At 48.3% G+C, this 26,678-nt stretch overlaps 10 protein-coding genes across 10 annotated transcripts; 6 read left to right on the top strand and 4 right to left on the bottom strand.

Annotated features, from left to right (window-relative positions):
* Positions 1 to 106: 106 nt before the first annotated feature.
* Positions 107 to 1,575, top strand: F5Y00DRAFT_274293 (secreted aspartic proteinase precursor; the record flags this gene model as incomplete). Its single annotated transcript, XM_048013334.1, has 3 exons — positions 107 to 368; positions 431 to 545; positions 612 to 1,575. The coding sequence occupies 3 exons, from the start codon at positions 107 to 109 to the stop codon at positions 1,573 to 1,575; spliced, it is 1,341 nt and encodes a 446-aa protein (XP_047868005.1).
* Positions 1,576 to 3,340: 1,765 nt separating this feature from the next.
* F5Y00DRAFT_259035 (uncharacterized protein) lies at positions 3,341 to 4,122 on the bottom strand (the record flags this gene model as incomplete). Its single annotated transcript, XM_048010808.1, has 3 exons — positions 3,341 to 3,731; positions 3,794 to 3,919; positions 4,061 to 4,122. The coding sequence occupies 3 exons, from the start codon at positions 4,120 to 4,122 to the stop codon at positions 3,341 to 3,343; spliced, it is 579 nt and encodes a 192-aa protein (XP_047868006.1).
* Positions 4,123 to 6,121: 1,999 nt separating this feature from the next.
* F5Y00DRAFT_228565 (uncharacterized protein) lies at positions 6,122 to 10,022 on the top strand. Its single transcript, XM_048006651.1, has 2 exons — positions 6,122 to 6,458; positions 6,537 to 10,022. Exon 2 carries the CDS (start codon positions 6,609 to 6,611, stop codon positions 9,714 to 9,716), a length of 3,108 nt encoding a protein of 1,035 aa, XP_047868007.1. The 5' UTR covers positions 6,122 to 6,458; positions 6,537 to 6,608; the 3' UTR covers positions 9,717 to 10,022.
* A 29-nt stretch (positions 10,023 to 10,051) lies between these two features.
* Positions 10,052 to 12,537, top strand: F5Y00DRAFT_206511 (uncharacterized protein). The gene is made up of 2 exons (XM_048005444.1): positions 10,052 to 11,204; positions 11,257 to 12,537. The coding sequence occupies exons 1-2, from the start codon at positions 10,353 to 10,355 to the stop codon at positions 12,355 to 12,357; spliced, it is 1,953 nt and encodes a 650-aa protein (XP_047868008.1). The 5' UTR covers positions 10,052 to 10,352; the 3' UTR covers positions 12,358 to 12,537.
* A 58-nt stretch (positions 12,538 to 12,595) lies between these two features.
* Positions 12,596 to 13,926, bottom strand: F5Y00DRAFT_228567 (uncharacterized protein). The gene is made up of 3 exons (XM_048006652.1): positions 13,524 to 13,926; positions 13,382 to 13,450; positions 12,596 to 13,299 (listed from the first exon to the last, which is right to left on the bottom strand). Exons 1-3 carry the CDS (start codon positions 13,687 to 13,689, stop codon positions 12,980 to 12,982), a joined length of 555 nt encoding a protein of 184 aa, XP_047868009.1. The 5' UTR covers positions 13,690 to 13,926; the 3' UTR covers positions 12,596 to 12,979.
* Positions 13,927 to 14,771: 845 nt separating this feature from the next.
* On the top strand, positions 14,772 to 17,344 carry F5Y00DRAFT_228572 (PLP-dependent transferase). Its single transcript, XM_048006653.1, has 3 exons — positions 14,772 to 15,086; positions 15,205 to 15,810; positions 15,898 to 17,344. The coding sequence occupies exons 1-3, from the start codon at positions 14,983 to 14,985 to the stop codon at positions 16,889 to 16,891; spliced, it is 1,704 nt and encodes a 567-aa protein (XP_047868010.1). The 5' UTR covers positions 14,772 to 14,982; the 3' UTR covers positions 16,892 to 17,344.
* Positions 17,345 to 17,604: 260 nt separating this feature from the next.
* F5Y00DRAFT_228592 (uncharacterized protein) lies at positions 17,605 to 18,334 on the bottom strand. The gene is made up of 2 exons (XM_048006654.1): positions 18,056 to 18,334; positions 17,605 to 17,995 (listed from the first exon to the last, which is right to left on the bottom strand). Exon 2 carries the CDS (start codon positions 17,917 to 17,919, stop codon positions 17,746 to 17,748), a length of 174 nt encoding a protein of 57 aa, XP_047868011.1. The 5' UTR covers positions 17,920 to 17,995; positions 18,056 to 18,334; the 3' UTR covers positions 17,605 to 17,745.
* On the bottom strand, positions 17,605 to 19,953 carry F5Y00DRAFT_228597 (mitochondrial branched-chain alpha-ketoacid dehydrogenase kinase-domain-containing protein). The gene is made up of 4 exons (XM_048006655.1): positions 19,336 to 19,953; positions 19,117 to 19,265; positions 18,056 to 19,044; positions 17,605 to 17,995 (listed from the first exon to the last, which is right to left on the bottom strand). The coding sequence occupies exons 1-4, from the start codon at positions 19,448 to 19,450 to the stop codon at positions 17,932 to 17,934; spliced, it is 1,317 nt and encodes a 438-aa protein (XP_047868012.1). The 5' UTR covers positions 19,451 to 19,953; the 3' UTR covers positions 17,605 to 17,931.
* Positions 19,954 to 20,279: 326 nt separating this feature from the next.
* Positions 20,280 to 22,644, top strand: F5Y00DRAFT_228600 (uncharacterized protein). The gene is made up of 3 exons (XM_048006656.1): positions 20,280 to 21,620; positions 21,683 to 21,762; positions 21,825 to 22,644. The coding sequence occupies exons 1-3, from the start codon at positions 20,850 to 20,852 to the stop codon at positions 22,075 to 22,077; spliced, it is 1,104 nt and encodes a 367-aa protein (XP_047868013.1). The 5' UTR covers positions 20,280 to 20,849; the 3' UTR covers positions 22,078 to 22,644.
* Positions 22,645 to 24,100: 1,456 nt separating this feature from the next.
* Positions 24,101 to 26,501, top strand: F5Y00DRAFT_274294 (uncharacterized protein; the record flags this gene model as incomplete). Its single annotated transcript, XM_048013335.1, has 7 exons — positions 24,101 to 24,702; positions 24,767 to 24,793; positions 24,846 to 25,052; positions 25,113 to 25,336; positions 25,395 to 25,808; positions 25,887 to 26,012; positions 26,070 to 26,501. The coding sequence occupies exons 1-7, from the start codon at positions 24,171 to 24,173 to the stop codon at positions 26,499 to 26,501; spliced, it is 1,962 nt and encodes a 653-aa protein (XP_047868014.1). The 5' UTR covers positions 24,101 to 24,170.
* Between the last annotated feature and the right edge of the window lie 177 nt (positions 26,502 to 26,678).

Here is a 26,678-nt window from a genome sequence, read left to right on the forward strand (position 1 = left end):
TCTTCTTCTTTTCCTAATAAATTCCTCCTTCCCATTCTTCTTTACTCTCCCCTCGGCAGAAGAATCTCTACCATTCCCTAGGTAGATCACCAAAAGGTTCATCAAAATGGCGTACTTCCCCAGTGTCCGCGTGGTGGTGATGCTTTGCCTCTCCTTTTTCACTACTACTGTTTGGACCCTGGCCCTTGTTCCCAAGACTGGCAAGACGCTTTCTCTTCCTCTATCTCACAATGCTGATGTCCCTCGCCATGGTCCTACCGATTACCTCAGAACTCTGAAGAAGTACAACCTCAATGTCCCCGAGGGCTTACAACAAGTTGTTGATGCCCACAAAGCCACCAACAGCAAGGTCCTCGCAGACGAATCTGGTAAGTTAAACATGGTATGGGTTCTAAGAGAATTAGGCCATCGTAACTAACAACAACATCAGGAAGTTCTGCTCCGGCCGCCGCTCACGATGGCGATCTTCTCTGGCTCACTCCCGTCAGCATAGGTGACCCCCCTCAACAGCTGTACCTGGATCTAGATACTGGATCATCCGATACGTATGTTGCCATTATAGACTTATTGTACCTGATATCGTAGTCGATCTGTACTAACGAGCAATGTAGCTGGATCTTCTCGACCGATACGGATAAGTCCGAAGTGGCCGGACAGACCGTCTGGGATCCCAGCAAGTCATCGTCAGCCAACAAGATCCAGAACTGTACTTGGTCTATCATCTATGGCGACTTTTCTACTTCTCAGGGTATTTGTTATAAGGATACTCTCATACTTGGAAATCTCTCGATTCCCAACATGACAATTGAGTCGGCTACATCGGTGTCATCTATGTTTACCGAGTCTGCAAATATGTCTGGCCTTGTGGGATTAGCCTGGCCTTCCATAGCTCAGATGCTGCCACCCCAGAAGACCCTTCTTGATCTTTTACCCGGTGTGTTGAGCCAACCTTTGTTTACGGTCGACCTGCGTCACAACAGTAGCGAGGGTTCCTTCAACTTTGGATACATCGACGATAACCTGCATATTTCGGATATCAAGTACATCGACGTGAACACGACGGACGGCTATTGGGCTGTCCAACAGACAGGCTTCTCTATTGGCGGCTCAGACGTCAAATACGAGTTTAGCGAGGCGCGAGATATCATTGTCGACACTGGCTCTACTTTGTTCTTTGCCCCAGAGGAGGCGGTTAAGACGTATTTCGGCAGCGTCCCCGGTGCCAACTATTCGTACACGGATTACGGATGGGTACTTCCCTGCAACACAACCCCACCCGACTTCGTTTACGAGCTCGGAGATACACAGGGCAACAGACTTGCCGGCTCGGTGCCTGGTGCCTACTTTGTGTACGCCCATTCCACTGACGATCTATGTTATGCTGGTCTACAATCCCTCAGTTCCTTTACCGATATGCCAAGCATTTTTGGCGATGTGTTCCTCAAGAGCGGATTTGCCGTCTTCGACATTGCGAACAAGAAGTTTGGGATGGCCCCGAAGCCCCTGAACACTGATAATACTAAGCGAGACTTAGATGCTCGCGATGAGGTTAAAAATGTCGTCAAACATATCTGAAGCAAGCGAGAATATGGGATCAATTTGTTGCTTTGCATTGTACGAATGATACGAGAGAGCTCTTTGCGTTTAATTGTTGTTGTTTCTGCTTCCGTTGTTGGGGAGGCTCGCCTACCTAATTTGGACTTTCATGATGTTTACTTTGCGTACCTACTTACGCAGTATGTATTCATTTTAACCTTGATCGGTAAAGTAGGCGAATGAGATAGCTGTGGCAATAATCATAGAACTGATTCCACGAACCATCACCTGTACTTCGTTTCTCTTCTAGGCAGAGATAAATGTGACTCGTCGTACCTGGACTTTCGTAAACCTCCGGCCCTTCTCTAATTCTACCAATTCGTTTCCCTATCCCTTGTTTGGCTTGTGTGTAGCGTAGTGGTGGTGTTGTTGTTGCTAGGTTCTTGTAAGAGTTTGTCTACGAGGAGGGGCTTGCGTGGATTTTCGCCTCATGACAGCCGGCAGATGGTATGTTCGTACGTGGTGTAATTTGAGGTTCTGGGTGGATAGGCGACGGCAAAGGGCTCGGTTATGAGCACGGCATATATATTTCGCCTGAGTGCTGTTGTCTACGCGTTTCTACTCCTCTTTTCTGCTCTTTTCATTTGAGCAGTTCACTGCCTGATTTATCCTAATACGAGGTTCTTTTTTTTTGGCAAGTTAATAATAAAGCTAGAGTTGCTTTCTGTATGTAGTTCATTATTACTAACTACCCCCACCTCCTATACACATGAAGTTGGCTTTGTCTAGTTAGTACATATAAAGATGATTAATTAGTTATGATTAATTATTACTTCTTCTTTTACTTTAAGGCTGTTGACGTAATAAGATGATGATACCTAACTGATCAAAGCATCTCTCAAGGACTCAGGGACGAGCATGCATTGATTTGAGCGAGATGCATTAGATGTACTCCTTGAACGATAAAAAGCATCTATCTATGTACAATGACGGACCCTTTCTCTACTACTAACTACTAAGGCCGGCTGATGAGATGATACAGCGTATGCATGCAATTCGTAGTTCATGACGACGGCCTCTGGCCCGCTTTCGCAATCGTTCCAACCTCGCGGGGTGGCGGCGACGACGGCCTTGTCCAAGAAACGTAAAATCCTATGCCATGCTAAAATGCCAAGTGTGAGATGAGCGCTTCGCAGCACGCTCTGTCTGTCCATTTGCTATCAAGACTTAACCCCTTAATCTCACCCCACTGCGACCGCCGCCTTCTCCTTATTCATCATGCTACTTTAAAAAAAGGGGGGGGTGGGGGGATGATCCTAAGATTGAAAAAATGGGTGAGAAAATGAAGATGGACGCCTTCAACGCCAGACGGACGAGAAAATGACGTCGTCACGTCTTTTCTCTAAACGAGGGGATATCTTGAGGGTTGTTGTAAATTCGGGTTCGTAAGACTAGGAAAATGGGCGGTTCTCGTTCGCCCCCGTTTGCCGACGAGAAAAATCGAATGGTCCAGGGCTCGCTTGTGGTCGGATCCCAGAAAGGAGATCAAGGATTGGTTTCGTCCGGGGTACGCGTATCCAAGTTACTCCAGCCGAGGCGATCTGAACTCTTGTCCAAGTTCGGTTCGGTAGGGTTTGTTTGGTGGAGGAAGTTCGTCGGTTACGCAAATGCGTGTCTCCTTTAATATTCCGCTGGGAAGAATACGAAACTCGATGGAAGCCAAAAAAGCGATAAGAATTCAACTCGTGCCGGGTTAGGGGGAGCGCAGGATCAAAAGAAGTTGTTGAAACGCAGTTATGCCGATTTAGTTGTCGCGGTCACCACCATCTTTAGAAACGTAGACATAGTCAGTAAAAGTTCGAGAACAGGCGGCGCCGTCACCAGAGGAGCTATGTTTGACAAGTACGTATTCACCTTCGCTGGCTGTGGGAGTCGGAGGCATAGCTCCTCCATGGGCAGGTGCTTGCTGTACCTGTTTAGCAGTTCCTGGTCGAGACCTTTGCTGCTGCTGTGCGAGATCCTTCTCTGCAGACAACGCCTTGCCGAACGTATCGTTAACGGCTTGCTGTTGAGACCGTGGGCTCATACTGCCGGCGACTCCCGGGGGGTTCTGCCTCTTCAGTCGCTCTTCCATCTCCTTAATTCTAGCCTCGAGGGCCTCTAATTCGGTCTGGCCATGGTTGACTTGCTGTTTTCTAGTCATGAGAAAATCTAGTATTAGTGGCCGTTGGTCAAGGTAGCGTAATAAGAGAATTACGTCTCTGGAGAGTAGGGAACTTGGCATGGGCCATACCGCTTGTCAATTTGTTCGTCTAGGTCGGCAAGGCTGTTTTCAATCCGAAAGATATCCATCAGCTCTTGACTGAAAGATCGGGCAATCGTACTAGACGGAGGAGGTTGTGTTAGCTTTGGTGTGGTTTGAAGAGTTTGGTTTATTATATTTTTTTGTTAAGGCCTTCCCCTTTACTAGCGATGGCGAGAACAGAGGATGAGGAAATCAACAAGTAACAGCTAGGAAACTCACGATTGAGGTCGGCGGCCATTGGGTTGCCAGTCGCGGTCGAGTTCCTCGTCGGTGGGGCTCATGTTGGGCAAGAAGTTTACGTTGTCGTCGTACATAAAAGTTGAAAAAGAGAAAATGGTGTAGAAGTCGCAGAAGTCGTCCAGCTCAGAGGGCTGGGGGGGAAGAGCTGGAGCTGGGTGGTATTATTATTGATAAAGTATTGGACGTTGGCTTTTGGCGGTGGGGGATGAAAAGGCGGGTCGCAGAAAAAAATCGGGACGTAGGCTGGTAAAAACTGCCCTGACTTGCCTAGCAGCTCATGGATGTTAGTATGGATTGTTAGCGTGTTAGTGGATTTTGAAGGGACGAATAGCGAATGAAAAAAAGGGGGGTCAGGCGAACAGGTGGAACTCGAGCCTTGCGGTACCTGATTTATACCACCTGTCCTGCCTGCCGTCTCACTGTTTTGCACTTGCACTTCCGGAAAGGTAAGCTCGACTCGACTGAAACACTTCCGCATAAGAACTAATTACCTAGATCGCTACGCCCGGAATAGTGATAGGTACAGCATATATGTAATTGTACATAGTAAGGGAAAAGGTAGTTATGCGATACTTACATCGGTTTATTTGACGAGTTGGTATAAGGTAGGGATTACTACCTATCAGTCTTATGCTTGGGACTGGACTATTGTAATTAGAATATTGTAATTAGAATTAATAAATCATCATCATCATCTTAATGGAAGAGGCAGATTTTTTATATCTTTGCGCCTGGCTAATAATTACCTTCTTGGCGTCCTAAGCTGCTTTTTAGGATGATCTCACGACGATCTCATCATTAGACGAGATGGTCTATGCATGCGAATTCAACAACGATGATCCAAATCAACTAATAAAGTTTTATTATTGCATTCGCATTATATTCGTATTATTTTACTTTATCATGCAAACTTTGCTACGGAATACGGGATACGGGATGCTGTTTGACATTAGATTCCATGACGATGAAGTGATGATGGCTTGCATAAGCTTGCACGCGTATTAATATCATGTACATAAAATAAAATCATTTATCATTTACTTGTTGATCTAATAATACTACCTTACCTAGGTTCTCTATCCTATTCTAGTGGCGTTCCTGAATTACTTCCTTGCGGATTACTTTGGGATAGGTACTTAATCTCCCTTGCTTTTATGCACGTCGTAGCTGTTCAAACTTTGGTTCCCCTTATTCTTGCAGGAACAGGAATGTTCTATGTAGGCTGGTAGGGTAGCATTATTCAAATGCTCCATTGAAACCAAACCTCGTAGGCACGTAAATGCGGACGCTTAGACGAGCGGGAAGCCGAGCTATTAGTTAGATAGCTTACTATTAATCTTTTAGACGTACTATGTATATAGCGCCTCTTTTTATCGTTTCCTAAAGTTGTCCCTTCAAATTATATTTTTCTTTAATAGGCTAGACATCCTTTAGTTCAGCGTTCGTTCGTCAAGTCTTATGGGGACTCATAAGTCTCGTGGAATTAAGGTCAGGCATATTCATCTCGAGGACTACCTACTAGGTGAGTGTCTAATCATTTGTACAAATAAGGTATTATACTCAAGCGTCAATATCAACCTTATGACATCAACTAGTTTATACTCATCCTGGCTGTCAGGATTGGGCACGTGCCTAGCAAGATCGCGTGTCTTGCTCACATGTGAAAATTTAAAGATCTAACTGTCAGTCTGTCACGTCATCTAAGATGGGGATCTAAATGTTAATTACTATAGGAAAGGAAAGGAAATAGCAACCTATGATGAGACTGGATGCGGTGACCGTTAATGCTGACTGGAGGTATGTTGGGCAGAAAAGTGTCTTATTAGATTTCGAAAAATTGCCTGCGCTACATATATGCAGATAAGAAGGAAATACCTGGTAAAGCTGCACGACCAGTTATTAATAAAAATGGGCTTTGATAAACATTGAAATGGAAGTTGAGATAGAACACAGGCACCTCATAGTAAAATATGTACCTATCTGCACATACCTACGTGTACGTACATACGCTGATACGATACGGAACCTTAAACTAGGTTAGTTCCGTAGTAAGATAAGAATGCACGGGCCATATGCACTAACAGGAACGTTCGGACCTATGAACCCCCCCAGATTCCGCATTCCAACCCGCTCCAACAATCAATCTGGCAACATTCGCCGATCCATCACACGAATCATACACCACCGAGGCCTGCGACCTTGCGGATTACTGAATATACTTATTTCAATCACGTGATCCATTGCCAACGACAAGGAACCGTGAAAAATATTCATCGCGAATAGCCTCATCTAAAACCGGCCTTAATAGTCGCTGTTCCGCCATTAAAGTGGTCGGAGTAGTCTTGACGGACTTCTACGGCCCTTGTGAACTCTTATCGTACGCGTCATAACCGTGTTTTCCCCGTCGGAGCCGCCAAAACAAAGGTATATTCAGGCTTGCTGACTGTGACACCAGATCGTGGCGCCAATTCATCTTTTACAGCGACGCGACGGTCCCCTCGACCTCGGCCGAGGTGGATTCTGGGGCATGAATCAGAACCCGCCCGCATATACCCCCCTCGAAGCATTTGCTTTATTCCAAGAGCTCAAAAGAAACTTTCAGAACGGCTTGGTCATCGGTACCTTCAGTCGCGTCTCCGAGACCCTGAAGAAAACACCCTTGATATTTGAACAGGACAACTTCGATGCCGACCGACTAAGCCCCGAATCCCTTCAGGGCTTTGCCCTACAGCTACTCAGAGAAGAGCGGAAGGAGGAGAGGAGACGGGAGGCCGAAGCCGTTGCCGAGAAGAACAATGCCGGGCTGTCACCAAACTCCAGAAAAAGAAAGCTTCAAAGTCCCCCCTTGTCTACTTTTCAGGAGGCCCTAGAGCAGACGGACAAGCTCCCGAACTTGGTGGAGAAGCTCTATATACGATTTCGGGATAATCTAATTAGGGAGATTAGAGAGGACGAAAGACGGTACGACGAGCTTCAACGAGAGCTTGCTGAGATCGAAAGGGGAGAATGGGATAATAGACTTGTTCAGGAGCAGCGTACGGAACCACCGGCGAGTAACGGATTTCCAGCTGCCAGTGATCCTTTACCTACGAGACCGGAAGGCCAAGCAGCGCCGACGCCAACGCCAACGCCGATACCACCAGTACAGACACCGATACACACGCCGACACCAATACCAGTACAAGCGCCGGCACCGCCGCCAACGCCAACCTTAACGGCTGTATCAACACCAGATTTAGTTCCTCCCCAGACCTATGATCATGGCAGGAAAACTGAGCCGCCGCATACTCCTCAACCGCCTCAGGAGAGGAAAGCTATACACCCAATTCCTTCATCGCTACCTCCACCTACTCCACCTACTCGTCCCCCGAGCGAAGCACGTCATATTGCCCCTGATAATAGGCCGCAAGAACTAAGTCGTCCAATAAGTAATACAACACCAGTTTTACAACATCCACAGGCCGTTCAAGGATACCCTGCACGTCCAGGTTCTGCCACGCCTCAGCCATCCGTCCCTGATGGCCTTCAACGACCTGAAGGTGTCCCCAAAGGTCGAAGCCCTGCGCCCATACCAACTAATCAACCCCAACCTCAACCTCAACCTCATACTCCTACCCCTACTCCCGCGCCTGCTTTAAAATGGGAGCCTCCATATCAGCCTCCCCACCAGCCTCCCCACCAGCTTTCTCCTCAACCTCCATTTCCACCTTCATATCAACCGCCACCACCACTGCTACAACATCAGCCGACTCACCAAACTCCTATTCCGTCTCCTCGACCCCCTTACAGCACAGGAGTCACCAGGCCTCCGACATATCCCCAGACCCCAACCAGCCTCCCTCAGTTACCTCAGAATTATGGAGGCGGTAGGCAGACTCCGGGACAGTACGGCCAAGCGCCTCGACCCTCAACGCAAGGATCTGCGCCAGCATCTCCTTCGGTGCTTTTACCACCGCAGAGTGCGGGCCAGATACCACCATCCCTTCCATCATTACCTTTAAATGCAACTCCAGACGGCGCAGGGCAACAGGTACCGCAGCGACGTCCGGCTCCAATCCCTACGGCAAGCTCGCCAGGTCCCAATATAGGACCTGGTCCTTTCGCCCAGCATCAAAGTTCGCACGCGCCGACTCAAACACCTGTCCGACCACCTGCTGCATTATCAGAGCCGCACCCAGCCGCAAGCCCCCCCAAACCTCCCGTGCCGCCAACCCAATGGTCTCCGGGACCCGGTCTGGCCCGGCCTTCATATCCTCCGCAGACTCCCGTCCAAGCACCACCACCACCACCGACACCGACACCTCAACAGGGCCAATCAGCTTCGAAATCATATAGCTTATCATACAATCAACAAGCCCAGCCAGCCCAGCAAGCCGATACCATTGATTCTACTCAGCGCCCACAAGTACCTCCACTACAGGCCCCGGTGGTGGCGCCTCAGCCAACTCGTCCACTGTCGGCGAACCAAGCGCATACACCAGTAGCCGTCTCTCCTCACATTATAAGGGGGCATGGAACCAAGTGGACATCAACCCCTACGCCCGCAACACCGCGTGTAGACGACGTGACCGGTTATTTTGATATCCAGAGTCCCGTCTACGAGCCCATTAGCCCACGTCCTCAGTCGGCCCAGTTGCCGAAGGCTTCTCCTGAACAGAATGGAAAAAAGGATATACGGAAGGCTATACAAAAGCCCGATGTAACGCCCAATCGGCCTAGAGGTCGACCACGTGCCACGCAGAAAACCCCCTTAACGCAATCAGAGGAGGCCCCGGTGGACCTGGATCTCTCAGGAAGTAATATCAAGAATGAAGAGGCAACACCTCAGGCTCTCGAGGATATTGGACACGCGACCGCACCAGATGAAAGTGTTACTAGCAGGGACCAGCCCGGACCAAGCCAGTTGTCTAATAAACGGAAACGTCAAGAGAGCCCCCCGAACCGGGTCCCGCCAATACCGGCTACGCACGTTTTGTGGACTCGTTCGTTCAATAAGATTAGCCAATCTGCATTGGATCAAATTATCAGTCATCGTCATGCCAACATGTTTGCGCATCCCGTGAAACCAAAGACGGCGCCAGGGTATTTCGAAATTGTGCTCCGGCCGCAAGACCTTAAAGGCATTCAGAAGGCGATCACTGCGGGGTCTAAAGCGGCATCGATAGCTGTAGCAACAATGCCTGATATTGATCCAAGTGCAACAAACGTCTGGCTTCCGATGTCAGTGGATCTAGTCCCACCGCGAGGTATAATAAATATCGCGCAGCTAGAGAGAGAGTTGGTTCACATGTTTGCGAATGCTATCATGTACAACCCGGACCCCTACCGTGGCTTCGGGCCTTCTTTCCTGAAATCGAACCGACGGGCCAGTCTAGAAGGTGACGGGGAAGACTACCGAGGCTACGAAGTTGATGAGAACGGAGTCGTAAAGGATACTCGTAGCATGTTCAGTGAGGTTGAGAAGTTATTAAGCGACCTCCGCAACGAGGTAGAGCGAAACGCGCCTCCGCCGACGGGCGTGCCACCATCTGCAAGCCGTAGTATGAGCGTAGCCGGTGGGGAGACGAACACAACTGAGGATGATGCGGATGAGCCAACAGGGGATACCAGTAAAAGACGAAGAATTAGGGGCTAGTAGTAGCCTTATATGTAGCAAGTATAATACTGACAGTATTATACCGATCTGGGAGAGATTAGTAGTTTAGCTAATCGCCCATCTTTGAAGGGCAAGTCCGTTTCGATGTAAATATGCGCCAGAGTCGGGATTCAATTATGACTTTGGTTATGGACGAACCATTTTAAGAAGCTTTTGGACTCGTGATGTATGTGCATTTTTTGAATATTTTTGTATATGACAGGGGCAGCCTCCCTAGATATGAAGTACATGTAGGTGTTGAATTACGTACTATGTAACTAGGGGGATAATTGATGCTGTGCACGGGCCAAATTATTGCCCCACATATGCGCGCACTTAAGGCATATTAGGCATGTACTTCTATGTAATCCGTAAATACTCGAAGTACATTATGTAGTTGAGCAATGACGACCATGGTTCTGATGCAAGAAATACAAATCCTAATGGAACTCTGCTAATGCAGTGAAGATACATACCTACTCGTATGTTCCATTACCTCCTTTTTAATAAGAACTCACACAGCACTACTTCTGGCTTTGTGTTATACATCTCGTTTTTGGAGGTACCTCAAATACTACTAAATACTACTATCTCGAGTCTAACGAGTCGCGTCAAAACGCGTCAACTGACTAAGCGATGGTGCCTCGGAGAGTAATTGCCGACTCTGACGACGAAGATGGAGAAGACAATCCACTAAGTCCTCTGGGAGAAGATGAAGGAATTAATCGACCAGAAGTAGAACCATTAAGCCCACGTCATAGGCCGTCAAGCCCTGATGTACTAGACGCCCACAATCATATATCTGATACTACGGACCAATCCTTCTTTGCCAGTGTTTATGATGAGCAGCAAAATAGAGCTCTTCATCAATCTCATCTTATCGAGAATATAGTCCGTCAAAGTCAGCAGGCGAGCAGAAGTAGCGGGGAGGTCTCGCTTCCAAAGAGCGCATCTGGGGAATGGGATGTGCCTAGTAGTGCAGAAGACGCAATGGTTTCAAGGACTACCAAAAGTTTGAAAGGAAAGAATGAGAAGTCGTATGGTAAACGAAGAAGAAGCCAATCGAAAGCGACGAAGAGCTCTGCAGCAGCAGAGATATTCATGGGATATGATGATGATGCACTTAAGGAGACAGCCCAAGACACGACTTTGCACAATGAGATGCTTGCCCCAAGTCACAGAACTGGGCCATCACCACTGCCCGTATTCAAACGGAATGAAGTCTCACTCAATGACTCCGTGGTCCAGGATACGGCGCCGATAGCGAATTTTTATATCGCTCAGAGTAACCTCACTACCATGCAGAAACTCGAATATGAGAAGGTCAATGTGTCGCAAAATGGATACCCCGGTCTAAAGTCAAGCGGCATGTCGACAGTTGCGTATCCAACTCCTAGTCGGTATGCTTCTTCTTCTGGGCCGCCGCTTCCGTGGGAAAGAGACCTTGCTGCTGATGCCGAACCTGACGAAAGCGTTGATTTTATAAATGTAAGTGTACTCAGACATCTAAGGGTTCTCAACTTAGCTAATGATTTTGTAGATTATGTCTTCCCCAGATGTCATTGCGGCTGACCATGGTTATATGAAGAGAAACCCGGTAGAAGCAGCACTTGTGGATACGCAGGTAGCACACGATGAGGTCGAACCTCCAGTTAGAGATACCACCCCGAAGAGCCCGTATAGCAGAAGAAAAAAGAGGGCAAGAAGCATACAAGATGAAGACGAAGACGAGTTACAAGATGGGCCTCGGGATTATGAGGCTGTTGATCGGCACCAAGACAAACACAAACGAAGGCGTAACGAGCCAAAATCAAACCCACCCAGTCCACATGGAGATGATGATATCAGACTTCTCCCAAATCCACATGAGGAAATACTTGGAGAGCAAGACTACCAGGACCTACCCAGAGAAGAACCACATAGGACAGGCGATGCCGCCTCTGAGATACCTGCAACGGCGCCACCACCCGCTTCTTTCAATGCGCTCGAACATAACCTGCCAGAGACTCAGCCAACCCCCCAACCAAAGAAGCGTGGTCGCAAGAAAAAGCAGGTTGTGAAAGAACAGATTCTGCAAGAAGAGCTGCCCGTCGAAAACCAGGCTGCCGCTCAAGAGATACCCCCTGCTGTTAAAGACCCCGAGGTACAAATTGGGCCAGAGAAGCCTAAGAAGAAAAGAGGTCGCCCTCGGAAGTCAGACTTAGCAAAGCCCGAAACAGCGCCGGCTCCTGAACATGACCCCCACGTTACGCATAAGGCTCATGAGGACGACGCCCAGCATAGCGAGATGACTTCGGAGAAGATTGAAGCGACCGAGAAGCGGAAGCCCAAGAAGAAACAAAAACCCCAAAGCGAAGTGGAAGGAAAGGAGGAGGAAGATCCAACTACAGATAAGGACGACGTCGAAGACGCATTGAAAGAAATTAATAGTAACTCCAGGCCATCTGAAGAACCAGTGTCGGCTGAGGAAGTGCCCGCGAAACCCACCCCTAAACAGTTAGCCGATCAGCACAAGTCTAATGAGAAAGGAAGCACGGTCCCTAAGCCCATATCCACGTCTTCGCAACCCAAGGTACCTTATCGAGTTGGCTTAAGCAAACGAACACGGATAGCTTCGCTACTGAAGATTATCAAGAAATAGAAACCAACTTGACAAAGTCTGTGTTGTGGTGATTAGTACAGTCAACTTCTAATAGTACTAGGATGCGAATTGCTTTAGGTAGTTAGCTCTATCGCAAAAGGAGTCTCCAAACGGTTCAGTACCAAGAGAGAGAAATGGAAACGAATAATATGAAGCGAGGCGGCAGTTGAAGGCTATCACACCTTTTAAATGCGTAGATAGGTACCTAATCTATCCTACATTGCCATTTGTGAAACGGTTTATTATTGCGCATGAAGGATTTCTTTTAAGTGACAGGTATAACTATGCATTTCTAAAAGCTAGGGCAGCCAACCCGATGAGCATATCTCATAACAACCAGGTATAAAGAATACATTCGTGCTTTCTAAATACATACAACAAGCTACCAACACGAATTAGAGTGCAGCTCTTGTTTGCTGCTGTTATAGGAGAGGAGAGCAGTCTTCCAGGCCTCTAATTCCCGTCCGCAAGACTACCAGTCCTATGTACTAGGGCTGATGAAAGGGAGACATTTCACAATATTCTGTCTCTCAATCCATCTTGGGTATATACCACTTTCCCCCGTGGCGTGATTTTCTTCCCTTTTTTTCTTTTTATACTTCCGCGCCCAAGTACCCCTTTTCTAGAGTATAATCTCTCCAATGTTCTCGCCCTCGAACCCCAGCGTAGCCAGCTTCTGTATCTTCTTCTTCTCTCTCGTCCTTTCTACGGCTCTCTGCTCTTTCGCCAGCTTCTCTACCACGGCGAACTCGGCCTTCTCGAAGCCAGGGGGCGGATCGTCGTCCTTGTCGAGGTCGATCTCGCCGAGGAGGAGCACGTTTTCGCCGCGGACGAGGAAGATGCCGTGGGTCTGCTCGGCGTAGAGGCCTTTTGGTTGCGGGTCCGAGGGGTCGGATGTGGTGGCGTATATGCGCTCGACTGTGGACTGGAGGACCAGGTTTGCTGAGACGGGGGTAAAGATGGTATTGTTAGTTTACGGGAACGGAAAATAATAATAATGAGATTGGGGGGATTTTGTATGTACCAAACTGGTCCCAGCTTCGTAGAACGCCGTTTAGTTTCCGGCCATCTCGTAGACACACCAAAAGCTTTTCTATAAATATACCTGGTGGTTAACAAAGGACCTCCTGGAGACGGCGCTCATTTCGCCGCATCGATTGCCTTACTATCGGTGAGGTCTAGTAGCTGCGCAGCAGTGGTGAACATCTGGGGAGGAAGCTGTTGCGGTTGGGGAGTAGTAGTAGTAGCTGCTGCTGCGGCGGCGGCGGCGCGTCCCAGCGACGAGCCGCCTGGTTGAGGTGGAGGATCGTGCATCGATAGGTTCTCCATCATATCATTTGTTTGGGTTTGTTGCTGTTGTCGTTGTTGTTGTTGTTATTTTTTGAGGCAATGATGCTAGAGCTATACCGATCCATAGAGAAGAGAGAGGTAGTTCATTCAGAAAGAAAGAAAAGAAAATAAGATTAATAGTTCACGCCGGTGTTTCCTAGTACAGCGACGAGTGGTATGTCCATGTGTATTGACGTCGTCTTCTTTCATATGCTTTACCCACGCACCGCAGGAAACCACGTTTATTAGTCGGATTTGGGTTTTGGCGGGGCAGAACAATGGGAGAAACGTTAATGCGCTAGTGTGCTTAGATAATACTATTGTTTAAGTTGGGTAACTATGCACTACGGTAAGTTCTATATATGTAACAGGTAGCTACGGATTACACTGTGTGGCTTAACCTTCTAGAAACTCAGCACAGCTAAAGCAAGCACTTGCATATCTAGTTCAAGATGGGGAAGACAGGGGACCGACTATGTACCTTATTTATCATGTAAGTTATAGACTATAGTAGCCATCATATCTTCGCGCCGTAGTTAGAATCACTGCCCCTAAGCATTGGCAAGATTGAAGATCTTCTCTAAGCCTTTCCAGGTCAATAACAGGTTATTGTAATCCCTAGGGAATTGTTAAGAGAAACAAGTAACAGGTACCTAAACTATTCGAAAATACTCAACTAGCTTTATACGAGAGTCCTCAATTGTTGCCCATTTCTTTAATTAAATGCAACGCCCGGAGAGCTCGAATATACGATAGCCAGCCCTGATACCTTAGCTACCTAAGGCCACCTATGTTACAGCGTTTACATAATATTCTCAATTTGACCTACATACCTCATAAACGGCCAGTGAGATGACAGGCAATTGTCATCCCATAACAAACCCGCTAAGAAGAAGCTTAATAGCTCGCATTCGCGATTACCTTGGCGGGTATTACCGGATCTGGGAAGACGGGCCTAGGCTAGACAAGCGGGATCCACCTCTGCTGTTGCCGAACATCCTTGCTTGCGCATGTGACGATTAGTGTAGGCCGTACTGGCCGTACTTTGGCCTTCGCTGTTCCCTTCTTCTGCGGGACGCGGGACCGTCGTAGCTTCGTGTTCCACGGATCTGACGAAACTTATACTTATCTTGGGATTTTCTGGGGTTAATTAATTAGATAAAAACCAATAACTACACACACACATATTACTTTGAAGTCTCTCTCGAATCTCCTTCCTCTTAAATGTCCTGGATAGTTTAGACGGATTTGATTGTTTGGCAATTGAGCCCGTTTTGGTTACAATTAGTCGACACCATGCCGGGTTCTTCGAGAATGCCTATTAGCTTGCGCGAAAGCTTTGATAGCGTGAAGAAGCGATCTCGGACGATCGATCCTCGGCAAGTCTTCAATGTCGAAATGTAAGTGTTCAATGTCTTTGACACCATTTTAATAATATAACCAAGTGTTACTTTAACTACTGTTAGTTAAAGTACATAAAACATAAAAAACTAATTATCCCGTCCCGTCTCTGTATAGACTTAAGAACATTATTTTCTTTTTCTTCGTACTGCGCATAGTCCGCCGAACGTTTTGGAAGCTGAAGGGCCGCGGCATCTTCGGTACTATAGCAGAATTATACCACGATGTACGACGTGTGCTATACGGTTATTTCCTGCGTGCCCCGGGCGTTCGAACCCAGGTACGGAAACAGATTACAGAATCGTTAGCAAAGATACAAGCAAAGATGATACCTGCCGACAGTACGCGATACACCACATTACCAAAAGAAGGCTGGACGGATGACGCCTTACGAGCCGAGCTCGACAAGTTGGCAAATATGGAACATACCAGGTGGGAAGACGGCTACGTGTCGGGGGCCGTGTACCATGGCGAGGAAGATTTGTTGAAGCTGCAGACGGAGGCCTATGGAAAGTTTACAGTTGCGAATCCGATACATCCAGATGTCTTCCCCGGAGTGCGAAAGATGGAAGCCGAGGTTGTCGCAATGGTTCTCTCCATGTTCCATGCCCCGCCCAGCGCTGCCGGAGTATGCACCAGCGGTGGTACCGAGAGTATCTTGATGGCATGCTATGGTGCGCGGCAGAAGGCATATGCGGAGCGTGGCGTAACGGAACCTGAGATGTAAGTCCAATGTCCAATGTATTACAATGACATTAACTATCAACTACATGGTTTATACTTTGGAATCACTAACTTGACGGGTTATAGGATCCTCCCGGAGACGGCACACACGGCCTTCCGGAAAGCTGGCGACTACTTCAAAATCAAGATTCACTATGTGCCTTGCCCTGCTCCGACATACCAGGTGGATGTCCACCGTGTATCTCGTCTTATTAACTCCAACACAATTCTCCTTGTCGGTTCTGCGCCCAACTTCCCTCATGGCATCATGGACGACATCCCGGCCCTATCCAAGTTAGCCCTGAAGCGCCGTTTACCGCTACACGTAGACTGCTGTCTAGGTTCTTTCTTAGTCCCTTTCCTCGACAAGGCCGGTTTTGAGACGGAACTTTTCGACTTCCGCCTCAAGGGCGTCACCTCCATCTCCTGCGACACGCACAAGTACGGCTTCGCGCCCAAGGGCAGCTCCACAGTCCTCTACCGCACCCAGGAGTTGCGTACGTACCAATATTTCGTCTCCCCCGACTGGTCCGGCGGCGTGTACGCTTCCCCCGGAATCGCGGGTTCCCGCCCCGGCGCCCTCATCGCCGGGTGCTGGACCAGCATGATGCGAGTCGGTGAGGCCGGATATATCGACTCGTGCGTCAAGATCGTCGGGTGTGCCAAGAAGATCGCCGAACACGTAGCGTCGTCCCCCACCCTCAGCGTGGAGCTCGAGGTGCTCGGCCGCCCCCTCGTCTCCGTCGTCTCCTTCTCGGCTCGTAACCTCAACATCTACGACATCGCCGACGGCATGAACGCCAAGGGCTGGCATCTCAACGCCCTGCAGAACCCGCCCGCTATGCACGTCGCCGTCACCATGCCCATCGTCAAGGTTTGGGAGCGCCTCGTTGCCGATCTCGAGGCCGTCATCGAAGAGGAGCGCGAGAAGGAGCGCGTTCGCGCTGTTGAGGGTAAAGCCCTGAAGGGTAAGGCCACGGGCGATACGGCGGCCCTCTATGGTGTCGCGGGCAGCTTGCCGAATAAAGCCGTCGTTGTGGACTTGGCGACGGGCTTCATTGATTTAATGTACAAGGCGTAAATAAGATTTAAAACCAATCGTCTCCTCATGCTAGAAATCGAAGGGGAGGTAGATAGTGTCACGATAGTATGTGTAGCGGATGGAGCGACTCTACAGCTACTAGGCATATAATATGATAGGACAGGCAGTGTACGTTAGGAAAGGGAGAAAGGTAACCTAGGCCGGTCATCGAGCGGGTGGTCGGGGGGTCCATTTATTGGTCTGCTAATGGTTGTACATATATATATTCGGCAAAGGGTCAACAATCATAGGGGAGGGTGTAAACCTTACCTAACATACTAAAGGGACCGTGAAAACGTCGAGTCTTTAAAGAAAAGGGGGGCCTATTATGCTTACCTATATTATGCATGTACAGGTACATATTATTGATATGTATATATATTTCATCGCGAGACATAGCGAGTAGATAGGATAGGTAGTATAACAACAACAAAGTCTTCAATCAATCAATGCTGTTAGTTACTTTATTTTATATACATTGTAGAAAGCTCCTCTCCGAAATGGCCTTTTTTCACGCTTTTTATACACACCATGCCCTGATGCAGAGGGGTAAGTAAGTCATATCATTCCGGCCACCTTTCTCCCATCCATACATACATAGTCCCATCATCCTGTGCCCGTCCGGAAGCAAAAAAGCACTGGAGAAGCGGGACTGAAAAAGGACGACCGAAAATATAAGAGGGAAGAACGCCGTGCCCCAACACCCTATTTAATTTTTTGCCTATTATGTGTCCCCTGATTTGACCCTTGAATCTCTCCCTTCTTACCTTATATCCGTCCCGTCTCGGGCGAGCAACACAACACGCATCGATCCGAGATCCGGGGGGGTAGTCTTAAGTCATACAAATAAATGATCATAGCTCTGCTTTCTCGTCATCCATGTGAGAAAAGCGGCCGCCCTCCTGGCTGATCATAGATTCCGCGTCGCCGACCTGCTTACGCTCCGAGACTTCGAAAAATTTGAGCCGTTTCTGCATCGTTCTCATGTGCGGCAACGTCAATCCTTGGGACGAAGTCCACTCCCTCATGACTGCTGATTGCTATTGTAGCGGCTCCGAAGAGCTCGACAAGCGGTTGAGGTGTAGATACACATCCGTTCCGTACCTAAATTTCCGAGTTAGTCTTATGGCGATGAGGCAAATTCAAGATACCAAGGCGACATACCCTTCCATGCTGATCAGTTTCAAATCGCCACCAAAATACCGAGCGTAAAGTCTCGAGATCGGCAGTCCGTAGCCAAAGCCTGCCATCGGCGCCTTGAAATCGCTCTTATCAAAGTCAGGGTCCAAGTTAGGGGTCCGGTCTACAGTCGTGTACATGTACGTCCACACTAGCGGGATGGCGCTTCGTGGGATTCCGCCGCCCTCGTCGCTGATCTTGATCGTGATATCTTCTCTTCCTTCCGCGACGATGACCTTCGTTACTGGAAATTCCTGCTTGTCTTGCCCGTGCGTCTCGACAACAGCTCTTAACGAGTTTTTCAAGGTCTCGAATAGCATATGCGACAAGTGGCCGGGAACGTACATAAAGTTGAGATCGGGGTTACAGACAAGTTGAATCTTGGGTGCTTCGAAGAGTCCATAGTGATCTTCGCATACAAACCGAGCATTTTCGATAGCCTCTTGCGCCAAATCCCGCACGTTCGTCTTCGTGCAGATAATACCAACATAAGTAGGGTCCCGGTGATGGCTCTGGTCCGTCAGGGCGATATGCTGGCCGATAAGCATACGAATACCTATTCGAGACATGTAGAAACGATCTAGGAAGGACTGTATATTGTTGTCAATTTGCATCCGTTGTCTCCTTCGCTTGTATTCAAGGATGCCCTGTGCCATCGTTGTGACAACGCCGTCATGCCGTCTCTTGATCTTGTGTAATGTCTGTGCAAATTTGGAGTTGTACGCCTGCAATTCGGGTGGCCAATCGCCATTATCGTCTACCATAGCGAAGTATCTCCTTGCCGCTTGGTACTTCTTGCTGTTTCCTAGGCCAATTTGTGTCGGCGGCGCCGAGGCATACTGGCCTTCGCGAATGCTCGGGTTTGGAGTAGCTTCGGAGAGCATATTTCCTCTGCCGTTGCTAAATTTTCCCGGGTTTAAGAGTCGGTCCTTCACGTCTCTTGATAGTTCGGGCCGTCCGAGATTGATGATCTCCTATTATCATAACATATCAGATGACTCACGCTCATGACCATCGCAGGTAAGTCAGAGGGGGTGGGGGCGTACCTCAAACGACTGCGCGTACCAATCCTGGACTCTCTTGACCGATGGCATATCACTAAGTCCATCAGGTAAGCTCGTGAGTTCCTGAACTCGATGCGCAAGACGGATTGGGAGCTCTTCGGCGAGGAATTGAGAAGCGCGAAACAGGGTTCCTAGACGACGATGTTGAGTCAGAAAATTGCATTCGTAATTATGACGACAAAAGAAGTAAATGCAACATACCGACTGAGGGTCTCTCGCCAAACTGGACCATCTGCCTTAAACTCACACCCGTAGCAGGAAAGAGGGAGTAATGGCGGATGGTGTCCATTAGCCTCTCAGATGCCTTCCACGACATGATGGGCGAGTTCGTCTGATCAGCGAAGGCTCGGTGGTAGACTTGTCGGACCTGAAGACGTATAAGATCTCAGGTAGGGGAGAGGAGTTCAGGCCATGAGACTCGAATTAGAAAATGTGGAAGTTTTGAAGTATGAGCAATAGCACGAGACTAGATCGGAGGGTCACCCCGCGGGAATTAGGATGACGCTTGATAGCAACGGATAGCGGGATAGCAGGATAGCAGGGTCCTAGTGTATCTGTAAAAGTGCCGAGGCTCTAGTGTAAAAGAACAAGGAGCTTGAAAAGTCTAGGTTGGTAGGTAGCCGCACTCAACAACGTAACGTGGGACTTTTATGATTAATAACTAAGTACCTTAGTTATGTGAACAAAAAAAATACAAGCGATTAAGAAGGACAACGGCAGCAATAGAGACGACAATAGGTCATCATTGGGTTGAATAGATGTACTATCTCGAAGACTGACATTGGAAAGGTCGAAATCACGAGACCGTATGAAATGGGGGAGTTACATAGACGTTTGGAGAACAAGGAGACCCGGTCATTTGAGTGCAAGAGTTGCGAAAGCCGTCATTGGCCGATTGTTTGTGGGGGCGCGGAGACATGGGAAGAAAAGTTGCACAGCTTTCGCCAGCTGCTTCCCCAGTAAATACGGAATACTTTGAACACTTTACCGAAACCATGCGAGTACAGCCGAGAAGGAAACTCTATTGACGGGCAGTTGCCGGTCTGACAACGAGCTGTTCCTACCTCCTACCAGCTCTACACTACTATGTACAGCTTCAATACCAGCTACCTGCCTAAGTACCTAACCTAACGTACATGCAGAGCCGGCACTTTCCCAATCAAGATGGACTTGAAAAGTCTCGCATAATATGTAAGAAACACTTCCAAGTTTTAAGTGCCTTACCTATTACCTTGTACCTGCCAATGCACCCGGGGTACCCCGCCAAATATAGCCTTAGTTCTTTACCAGCTTTGACTACTTCCTTGAAGGTTGATCTCTGAGCTATTTGCAACTGTTTCGAAAGTGGAAAAGGAGGTTATCCTCATATTTTTAGTGCGAGAATATCGCGTAACTACCAAACTTTAACTATCTCGGATCCAATGCTTTAACATCGGAGTATGCAATATACTCTAGGTCCGGTATGACTGCCTCGTGTGCAGTTAATAACATAGGCGCATGTACTTCCAATAGCCGTTGTTGCCTTAGGCCTTCACAGAGGCCAGCTTTTATGGTGCACGGATCTAGGTTGCATCGAGCTGCATCTATGTTTCCTAACCAAAGAATATGTCACATCGTCAGGCATCTCCCACCAGGCTCATCTATCGCTCCTATCCAAATACGGAAGTCCTTGGTCTAAGCTAGTTATCGAGGCTGAGGTTACGTTGATTTGCCTTATGACGGACACAGACTCGGATGCAGAGCCGGATAGCACTCCGGCCACGCCGGCGCTGCAGACGCCGCCTAGGAGCGCCAAGCCAGAAGAGTATCATCACCCCTGGTCATTATACCATGCCGCCGCAACTCCTCAATCATCACCACCAGCTTCACCATCCTTGCCGTCCTTGCGTCTTCATTCCTTGGGCATGTCTCCGTTTTCTCCAGCGCGTCGCCAGTTTTCATCGCCCCTTATTAAATCAGCATCCGCTCTACATCTAGCTGAGGCAGGCCGGCCCGGACGAGAATCTGTTGTACAAGACAGCAAAGATGTCCTCGTGCAGCGACTAAATGATCTCGCCGCTCAGCTGAGCAAACAGGATAATATCCAAGAGCACAATGTCAATAGTCTCCATGCGAAAGTGGATGAGATGGAAAAGGCCCTATCCACGAAAGACTATCCGCCAAGTCGAAGATCTCTAAGGTCTAGACCTAGCAGCCTGATACTCCGGGATAACAGAAGTGAGCGCGACTCCTTTTGGGGACCGCTAACACCAGGGCATACGATGCCCAGTATTTCGACCACGCCGTTGCCTACATACGCATCTTCATCAACCCAAACTGAAGGAAGTCAAACTGAAGGAAGTCCTAGCACTCCCAAAGTCGCTGCCGCTAAGGGGTCTCATATGTCGGCAGCGCAGGCTAATCGAATCGCCACAGAAGCACAAAATTTGTGCAAGGAACTGGAAGAGGTTGTCTCGGGTCTACGCGCTCGGCAGGAGGAGACAGAGGTAAGAGTGTTACCAGCCGCCTACTTATATAAGCACGTTCTGTCTGATACGTAGGTATGTAGCATATTCACGAACTGTTTATCACACGTGCGGAACGCGCCGCGCAGAGAATCATTCATCTCGAAAAGCGGGTTAAGGAGCTGTAAGTTTAGCCAAGCCGGCCATTACTCGAAGTTGCGACCGGTGCTGACAGTCACGGGGAAGCGAATGTGAGCGAAACGAAGGTGAGATGGAGATGCTTAGCCTACAGATTCAGCTAAAGGCGATCGAGGTGCAGTGCTTAAGCTACGTGCCGAAAGATGCCGATGAGGAACTGCGAGAAAGCATCTCTGCATGGAAAACAGAGTGGTCTGCCTTAAAGCGGAAAAGAGCCCGGAGAAAAGCTAGCGCAGGCGAAGATACCGGAACAATAGGAACTCCCACCAGACAGTCGAGGAATACGTCTTTTCCAAGCTGAATTAGTACATAGGTACTATATTTGTACATCATTACCTGCTGAAGGTGTCTGGCGGTCTAGGGGTATTACTTAGAGGGGCAAACAACGGTGCCGATCATACGTATAATACGTATATTCATCAGCTTGGAGTTGCCCAGCAGGCGCTCAGCATTGTATATATGTCAGTGTAACCAAGGCTGACTGAAGGAATTTACAAAATCAGACAACCTCGACAACCTTACCGAGCATCTCGTGGTGCTACGTTATACAGGAATTAGCACAGGTTGCACAAGTTGCGCAGATCCGCTTTCAGTTATAAAATGCGCAAACAACGAGCTGCTCGGTAAGACAAGGAAGACGAGATGGTTTCATCTACTGCTTGACTCGTCTAAGGTTCGAGTATTACGAATATTATGCAGTACATGTACGACGCACCACATGACCTATCGCATCGCCGACTTAATGGTTCAGCGGATTCGATGCGACTAGGGGGACACGCGGGTGCCCAACAACCGCGGAATGCCGGCAAAAATCATTTATCACATTGCATCTTAACTTAGCGATTAGATCATTGATACGAATATACATCGCATTTTTTTATCAAAATTCGCTCTAGGCGCTCTGGCCGCTTATTACGACTATAGGTATATTTTCATCTACACAGGGCTAATAGTAGGTTCAGTATTAACCATCCATTAGCTACCTGTTTTGTGCACAATACTCAGACCGGGGAGAAAGTAACTATTCAGTATGTAAAGTGAATGATAAGCTTATTGATTGAAAAGTGTGGTTCGGGTTACGTCACAGGACGCCATTTGGGGGTCTTAGCCAATTACATGGTATATACCCCAACTTTGGGATGACCACAGCAGCCACACCTTCCTCCGCTTTCCTTTGTGTCGGGAGGAAGAATACGTACAGGTTACAATTATTCACAGCAGATCTAGGTGGAGAAAGATGCGTGTAATGTGTAATAGTGGAAGCAGCTGGGCGGCTGGGTAAGGTCTAGGTTACCTAAGGTGCCTAACCTAAGGTGGCTACAAGGCTTTCGTGTAACGTCTAATTACATATAGTACCTATACATAGCGGGACAACTTACAACTCAGAACTTACAACCTCCTGCCCTATAATACATGCTAAATATTGCATCTTCTACATTTAAAAAATGCCTTAGCTGATCCTATATGTCATACCGACTTATATGAAAGCCTCAAGTTACTTTCGATATGCACAAAACTTCATTCGGCATAGTCATGTCAGCCGTATAGCCGTATTCAAAGCTGATTCACTTCACTTACACGGATAATGTGGTAGTACAATCTGGAGTCTTTTTGGCTCCTGTTTCCGCGCAACGTAGCTTCGAGGGATTCTACCCTATCACGCTTTTAATATAATCAAATTCTAAAACAGTATCCAGCCTGTTAACCATCGCCATCCATGCTGTCGTAGGTAGATCATACCAGCAAGTCTAGAACTACCGACGTCACCGCTCTCTCATATTACACCTGATATCCTAGAGGGCTAATCGGTGAATTATAACGGATGGAGGCTTGAGTATCCTTGGCAAAAAGCACAAAGACCAGTAGTCGTCTTCCATTGGCCTACCCCAGGAATACTATACTCTAGCAAGTCCAGAGTCCGGAGTACCCCCTGCCATAGCGAATGAGGCAGCACCACAAGATGACGTCGGCTCATCTGAATGTGATCCTTCAAAGAACCTTTGACCAACGAGGCTTGAGGTATAATCTCTGTACTACACCACATCTCGTTCGTCATATACAACTCTCACGCGATGATCGACAGTCGTTTTTTGTGAATAAAGCTGCCGAGCCCTAGCCCCCCTTAGTCGAGTAGGTAGTCTTCTCGCCGTGTGGCTCGCCGGGTGGTGTCAAAGTTCTTACTGCCTTGTCTAGTCGACTAATATAATTAGTCCCGTTCTTACTTATCGTTGCTTTTTTGTCCGTGTCAGCTTCAGTTTCACTTTCACTTTCTTCCGTGCCCTTTCGTCTACGCTTATACTAGCGCTACATAATCTTATAGGGGGCGAGATAAGTAGACTGAAAATCAAAGTGACTCACAACAAAGCTTCATAATCGAGTGATTGATGCTGAGACATGGCTTCCAATTCGGGAGACCCGCCCAAAGACGGCTCATTAGGGGAAAAGACCGAGAAGATCCAACCTCGAAAAGAGTCAGGCTATTCGGACGCATCTCCATCGGAACTCGAACATCGGGAAACTAAAGACAATGTACTAGATGAAGGGGAGAGACGACGTCTAGAGGCCACGGCCAAACTAGGGAATCCTCTTGCTGGTCTGTCTCCAACACAGCTAGCCCAGCGAGGTGAGGAGTTCTGTGCGAAGCACGGCCTCACCGATGCAGACGACATTCGTGCTTTCCGGCTCGGCGCTATGATCGCCGGTAACTTGAATAAGTACGACACCGTCGACGAGCTTACCGATCGTGAAAGGGAGGTGCTCGACAGGGAGATCACACACAAATGGTCAAACCCCACAATGCTCTACGCTGTCATCGTCATCTGCTCGCTCTGTGCCGCCGTTCAAGGTATGGACGAGACTGTAGTCAACGGTGCGCAGTCCTTCTATAAGGCAGAATTTGGGATAGGAGACTCCAACTCTCAAAGAGGTAAGCTATAAAAGCGTTGATACATATTCATTTTACGTACGTGCTAATCAACGTGTCCTAAAAGATTCGTGGCTACTGGGCCTCGTCAACGGTAAGCCTATCCTTGTTGGCGAACACTTAAACAATAGCTGACAGCCCGCTAGCTGCACCGTACATATGCTGCGCCGTTGTCGGTTGCTGGCTCACGGAGCCAATGAATAAGGCCTTTGGACGTCGCGGTACGGTCTTCATTTCTTGTGCCGTATCAGCTTTAGCTTGTTTCTGGCAAGCCTTTACAAACACTTGGTGGCATATGTTCATCGCTCGTTTCGCTCTCGGTTTCGGTATTGGTCCAAAGTCGGCTACGACCCGTAAGTTACCATTTTAGCTTCGTAACGTGGTTAATATCAACGACGCTAACTATCTATAAGCCATCTTTGCTGCTGAGTGTTCTCCGCCGAAGCTTCGTGGTGCTTTGGTTATGCAGTGGCAGATGTGGACTGCTTTCGGTATCATGCTAGGATACGTAATGGATTTGGCCTTCTTTAATGTCCCGAATTTGTCGGGAATCATAGGTCTAAATTGGCGCCTGATGATGGGATCTGCCCTGATACCTGCTGTTATCGTCTGTGCCATCGTATACTTCACCCCTGAAGTAAGTATCATAGAACCCCTCGTGATTCAATTGTTAGGTACTAAAAAAAGTCTTATAGTCACCTCGGTGGTACCTTACCAAAAATCGGCATGGCGATGCTTATAAGGCTATATGTCAGCTGCGGTACGAAAAGGTGCAGGCCGCGCGCGACCTCTTCTATATGGACACTCTGCTTCAGATCGAAAAAGAGACTATGCACATAGGCCAGAGCAAGATCAAGGAAATTCTTACCATCCGTCGAAACCGAAATGCCATGATAGCATCAGAGATTGTAATGTTTATGCAACAGTTCTGCGGTGTCAATGCCATCGCATACTATTCGACGGAAATCTTCGTCGAGAGCGGCTTCTCTATCCAAGCTGCTCTCGTGGCTTCGCTCGGTTTTGGCATCGTCAATTTCCTGTTCGCTATTCCTGCCTTCTACACCATCGATACATTTGGCCGGCGCAATCTACTCCTTACTACTTTCCCCGTAAGTCCATCCCTTTACCTACATAGGTAACCTATAGCCACCCAATTTTTAGGACAGTAGCTGATTTAACTGATATAGCTGATGTCTCTATTTCTATTTTTCACGGGCTTTAGCTTTTGGATCCCGGAGGGCAGTACCGCGCACATTGGTTGCATCGCATTAGGTATATACCTATACGGCGTGGTTTACTCTCCAGGCGAAGGGGTAAGAGCAGTTCGGCATCCCCCGAAGAGTTCTTAGTACCTACTAATTACCTCTCAGCCCGTCCCGTTCACATATAGCGCAGAAGCGTACCCGTTATACATCCGTCCGATAGGAATGTCGCTCGCAACGGCGACGACGTGGCTCTTCAACTCGGTAATCTCCCTCACGTGGCCGGCGTTGACTCAAGCCTGGACTCCTCAGGGCGCATTTTCGTGGTACGCCGCGTGGAACATCGTCGGCTTCTTCCTCGTGCTCTTCTTCCTTCCCGAGACCAAGGAGAAGACGCTCGAGGAGCTCGACGCCGTCTTCAACGTCCCCCTCCGCAGCCTCGTGCGCTACGGCGCCGACCAGTTCCTGTACTTCTGGGGCCACTATATCTTCCGCCGCGACATTGCGCCGCCTAAGGTCCCGTCCGCGACCCAGACGATCGAGTACACGAGGGAGCAATTCTCTGAGGAGAAGACGCACGATGCGACTGCCCGCGTTTAAACAACTTGCGTTTCGGTCCTAAGAATTTATTAGTTAGCCAATTTTTATTTACTTTACTTTACAAATCGTAAAAATGCTACCTATGTCACCTTCCAAGCAAGTTGACTGGGTAGGATATAAAGCTACCTACTACTTTACTACAATTGAGTTTGGTTATAGAAAAGCAATGAAACTAGC

This window comes from Daldinia vernicosa (genome assembly GCF_022497035.1).
Source record: "Daldinia vernicosa strain CBS 139.73 unplaced genomic scaffold F5Y00scaffold_8, whole genome shotgun sequence".
Taxonomy (NCBI): domain Eukaryota; kingdom Fungi; phylum Ascomycota; class Sordariomycetes; order Xylariales; family Hypoxylaceae; genus Daldinia; species Daldinia vernicosa.

Coding starts and splice junctions, on each gene's coding strand:
- F5Y00DRAFT_206511 (XM_048005444.1), top strand. CDS start 10,353: ATGGTGCCTCGGAGAGTAATTGCCGACTCTGACGACGAAGATGGAGAA. Junction 11,205..11,256: donor AAAGCGTTGATTTTATAAAT/GTAAGTGTACTC, acceptor ATGATTTTGTAG/ATTATGTCTTCCCCAGATGT.
- F5Y00DRAFT_228572 (XM_048006653.1), top strand. CDS start 14,983: ATGCCGGGTTCTTCGAGAATGCCTATTAGCTTGCGCGAAAGCTTTGAT. Junction 15,087..15,204: donor CAAGTCTTCAATGTCGAAAT/GTAAGTGTTCAA, acceptor GTCTCTGTATAG/ACTTAAGAACATTATTTTCT. Junction 15,811..15,897: donor GGCGTAACGGAACCTGAGAT/GTAAGTCCAATG, acceptor GACGGGTTATAG/GATCCTCCCGGAGACGGCAC.
- F5Y00DRAFT_228565 (XM_048006651.1), top strand. CDS start 6,609: ATGAATCAGAACCCGCCCGCATATACCCCCCTCGAAGCATTTGCTTTA.
- F5Y00DRAFT_228600 (XM_048006656.1), top strand. CDS start 20,850: ATGACGGACACAGACTCGGATGCAGAGCCGGATAGCACTCCGGCCACG. Junction 21,621..21,682: donor CTCGGCAGGAGGAGACAGAG/GTAAGAGTGTTA, acceptor GTAGGTATGTAG/CATATTCACGAACTGTTTAT. Junction 21,763..21,824: donor GAAAAGCGGGTTAAGGAGCT/GTAAGTTTAGCC, acceptor GTCACGGGGAAG/CGAATGTGAGCGAAACGAAG.
- F5Y00DRAFT_228592 (XM_048006654.1), bottom strand. CDS start 17,919: ATGAGGGAGTGGACTTCGTCCCAAGGATTGACGTTGCCGCACATGAGA.
- F5Y00DRAFT_228597 (XM_048006655.1), bottom strand. CDS start 19,450: ATGTCGTGGAAGGCATCTGAGAGGCTAATGGACACCATCCGCCATTAC. Junction 19,045..19,116: donor GGTACGCGCAGTCGTTTGAG/GTACGCCCCCAC, acceptor TTATGATAATAG/GAGATCATCAATCTCGGACG. Junction 17,996..18,055: donor AAACTGATCAGCATGGAAGG/GTATGTCGCCTT, acceptor TCGGAAATTTAG/GTACGGAACGGATGTGTATC.
- F5Y00DRAFT_228567 (XM_048006652.1), bottom strand. CDS start 13,689: ATGATGGAGAACCTATCGATGCACGATCCTCCACCTCAACCAGGCGGC. Junction 13,451..13,523: donor GCTACTAGACCTCACCGATA/GTAAGGCAATCG, acceptor GTATATTTATAG/AAAAGCTTTTGGTGTGTCTA. Junction 13,300..13,381: donor ACGAAGCTGGGACCAGTTTG/GTACATACAAAA, acceptor CCCCCGTCTCAG/CAAACCTGGTCCTCCAGTCC.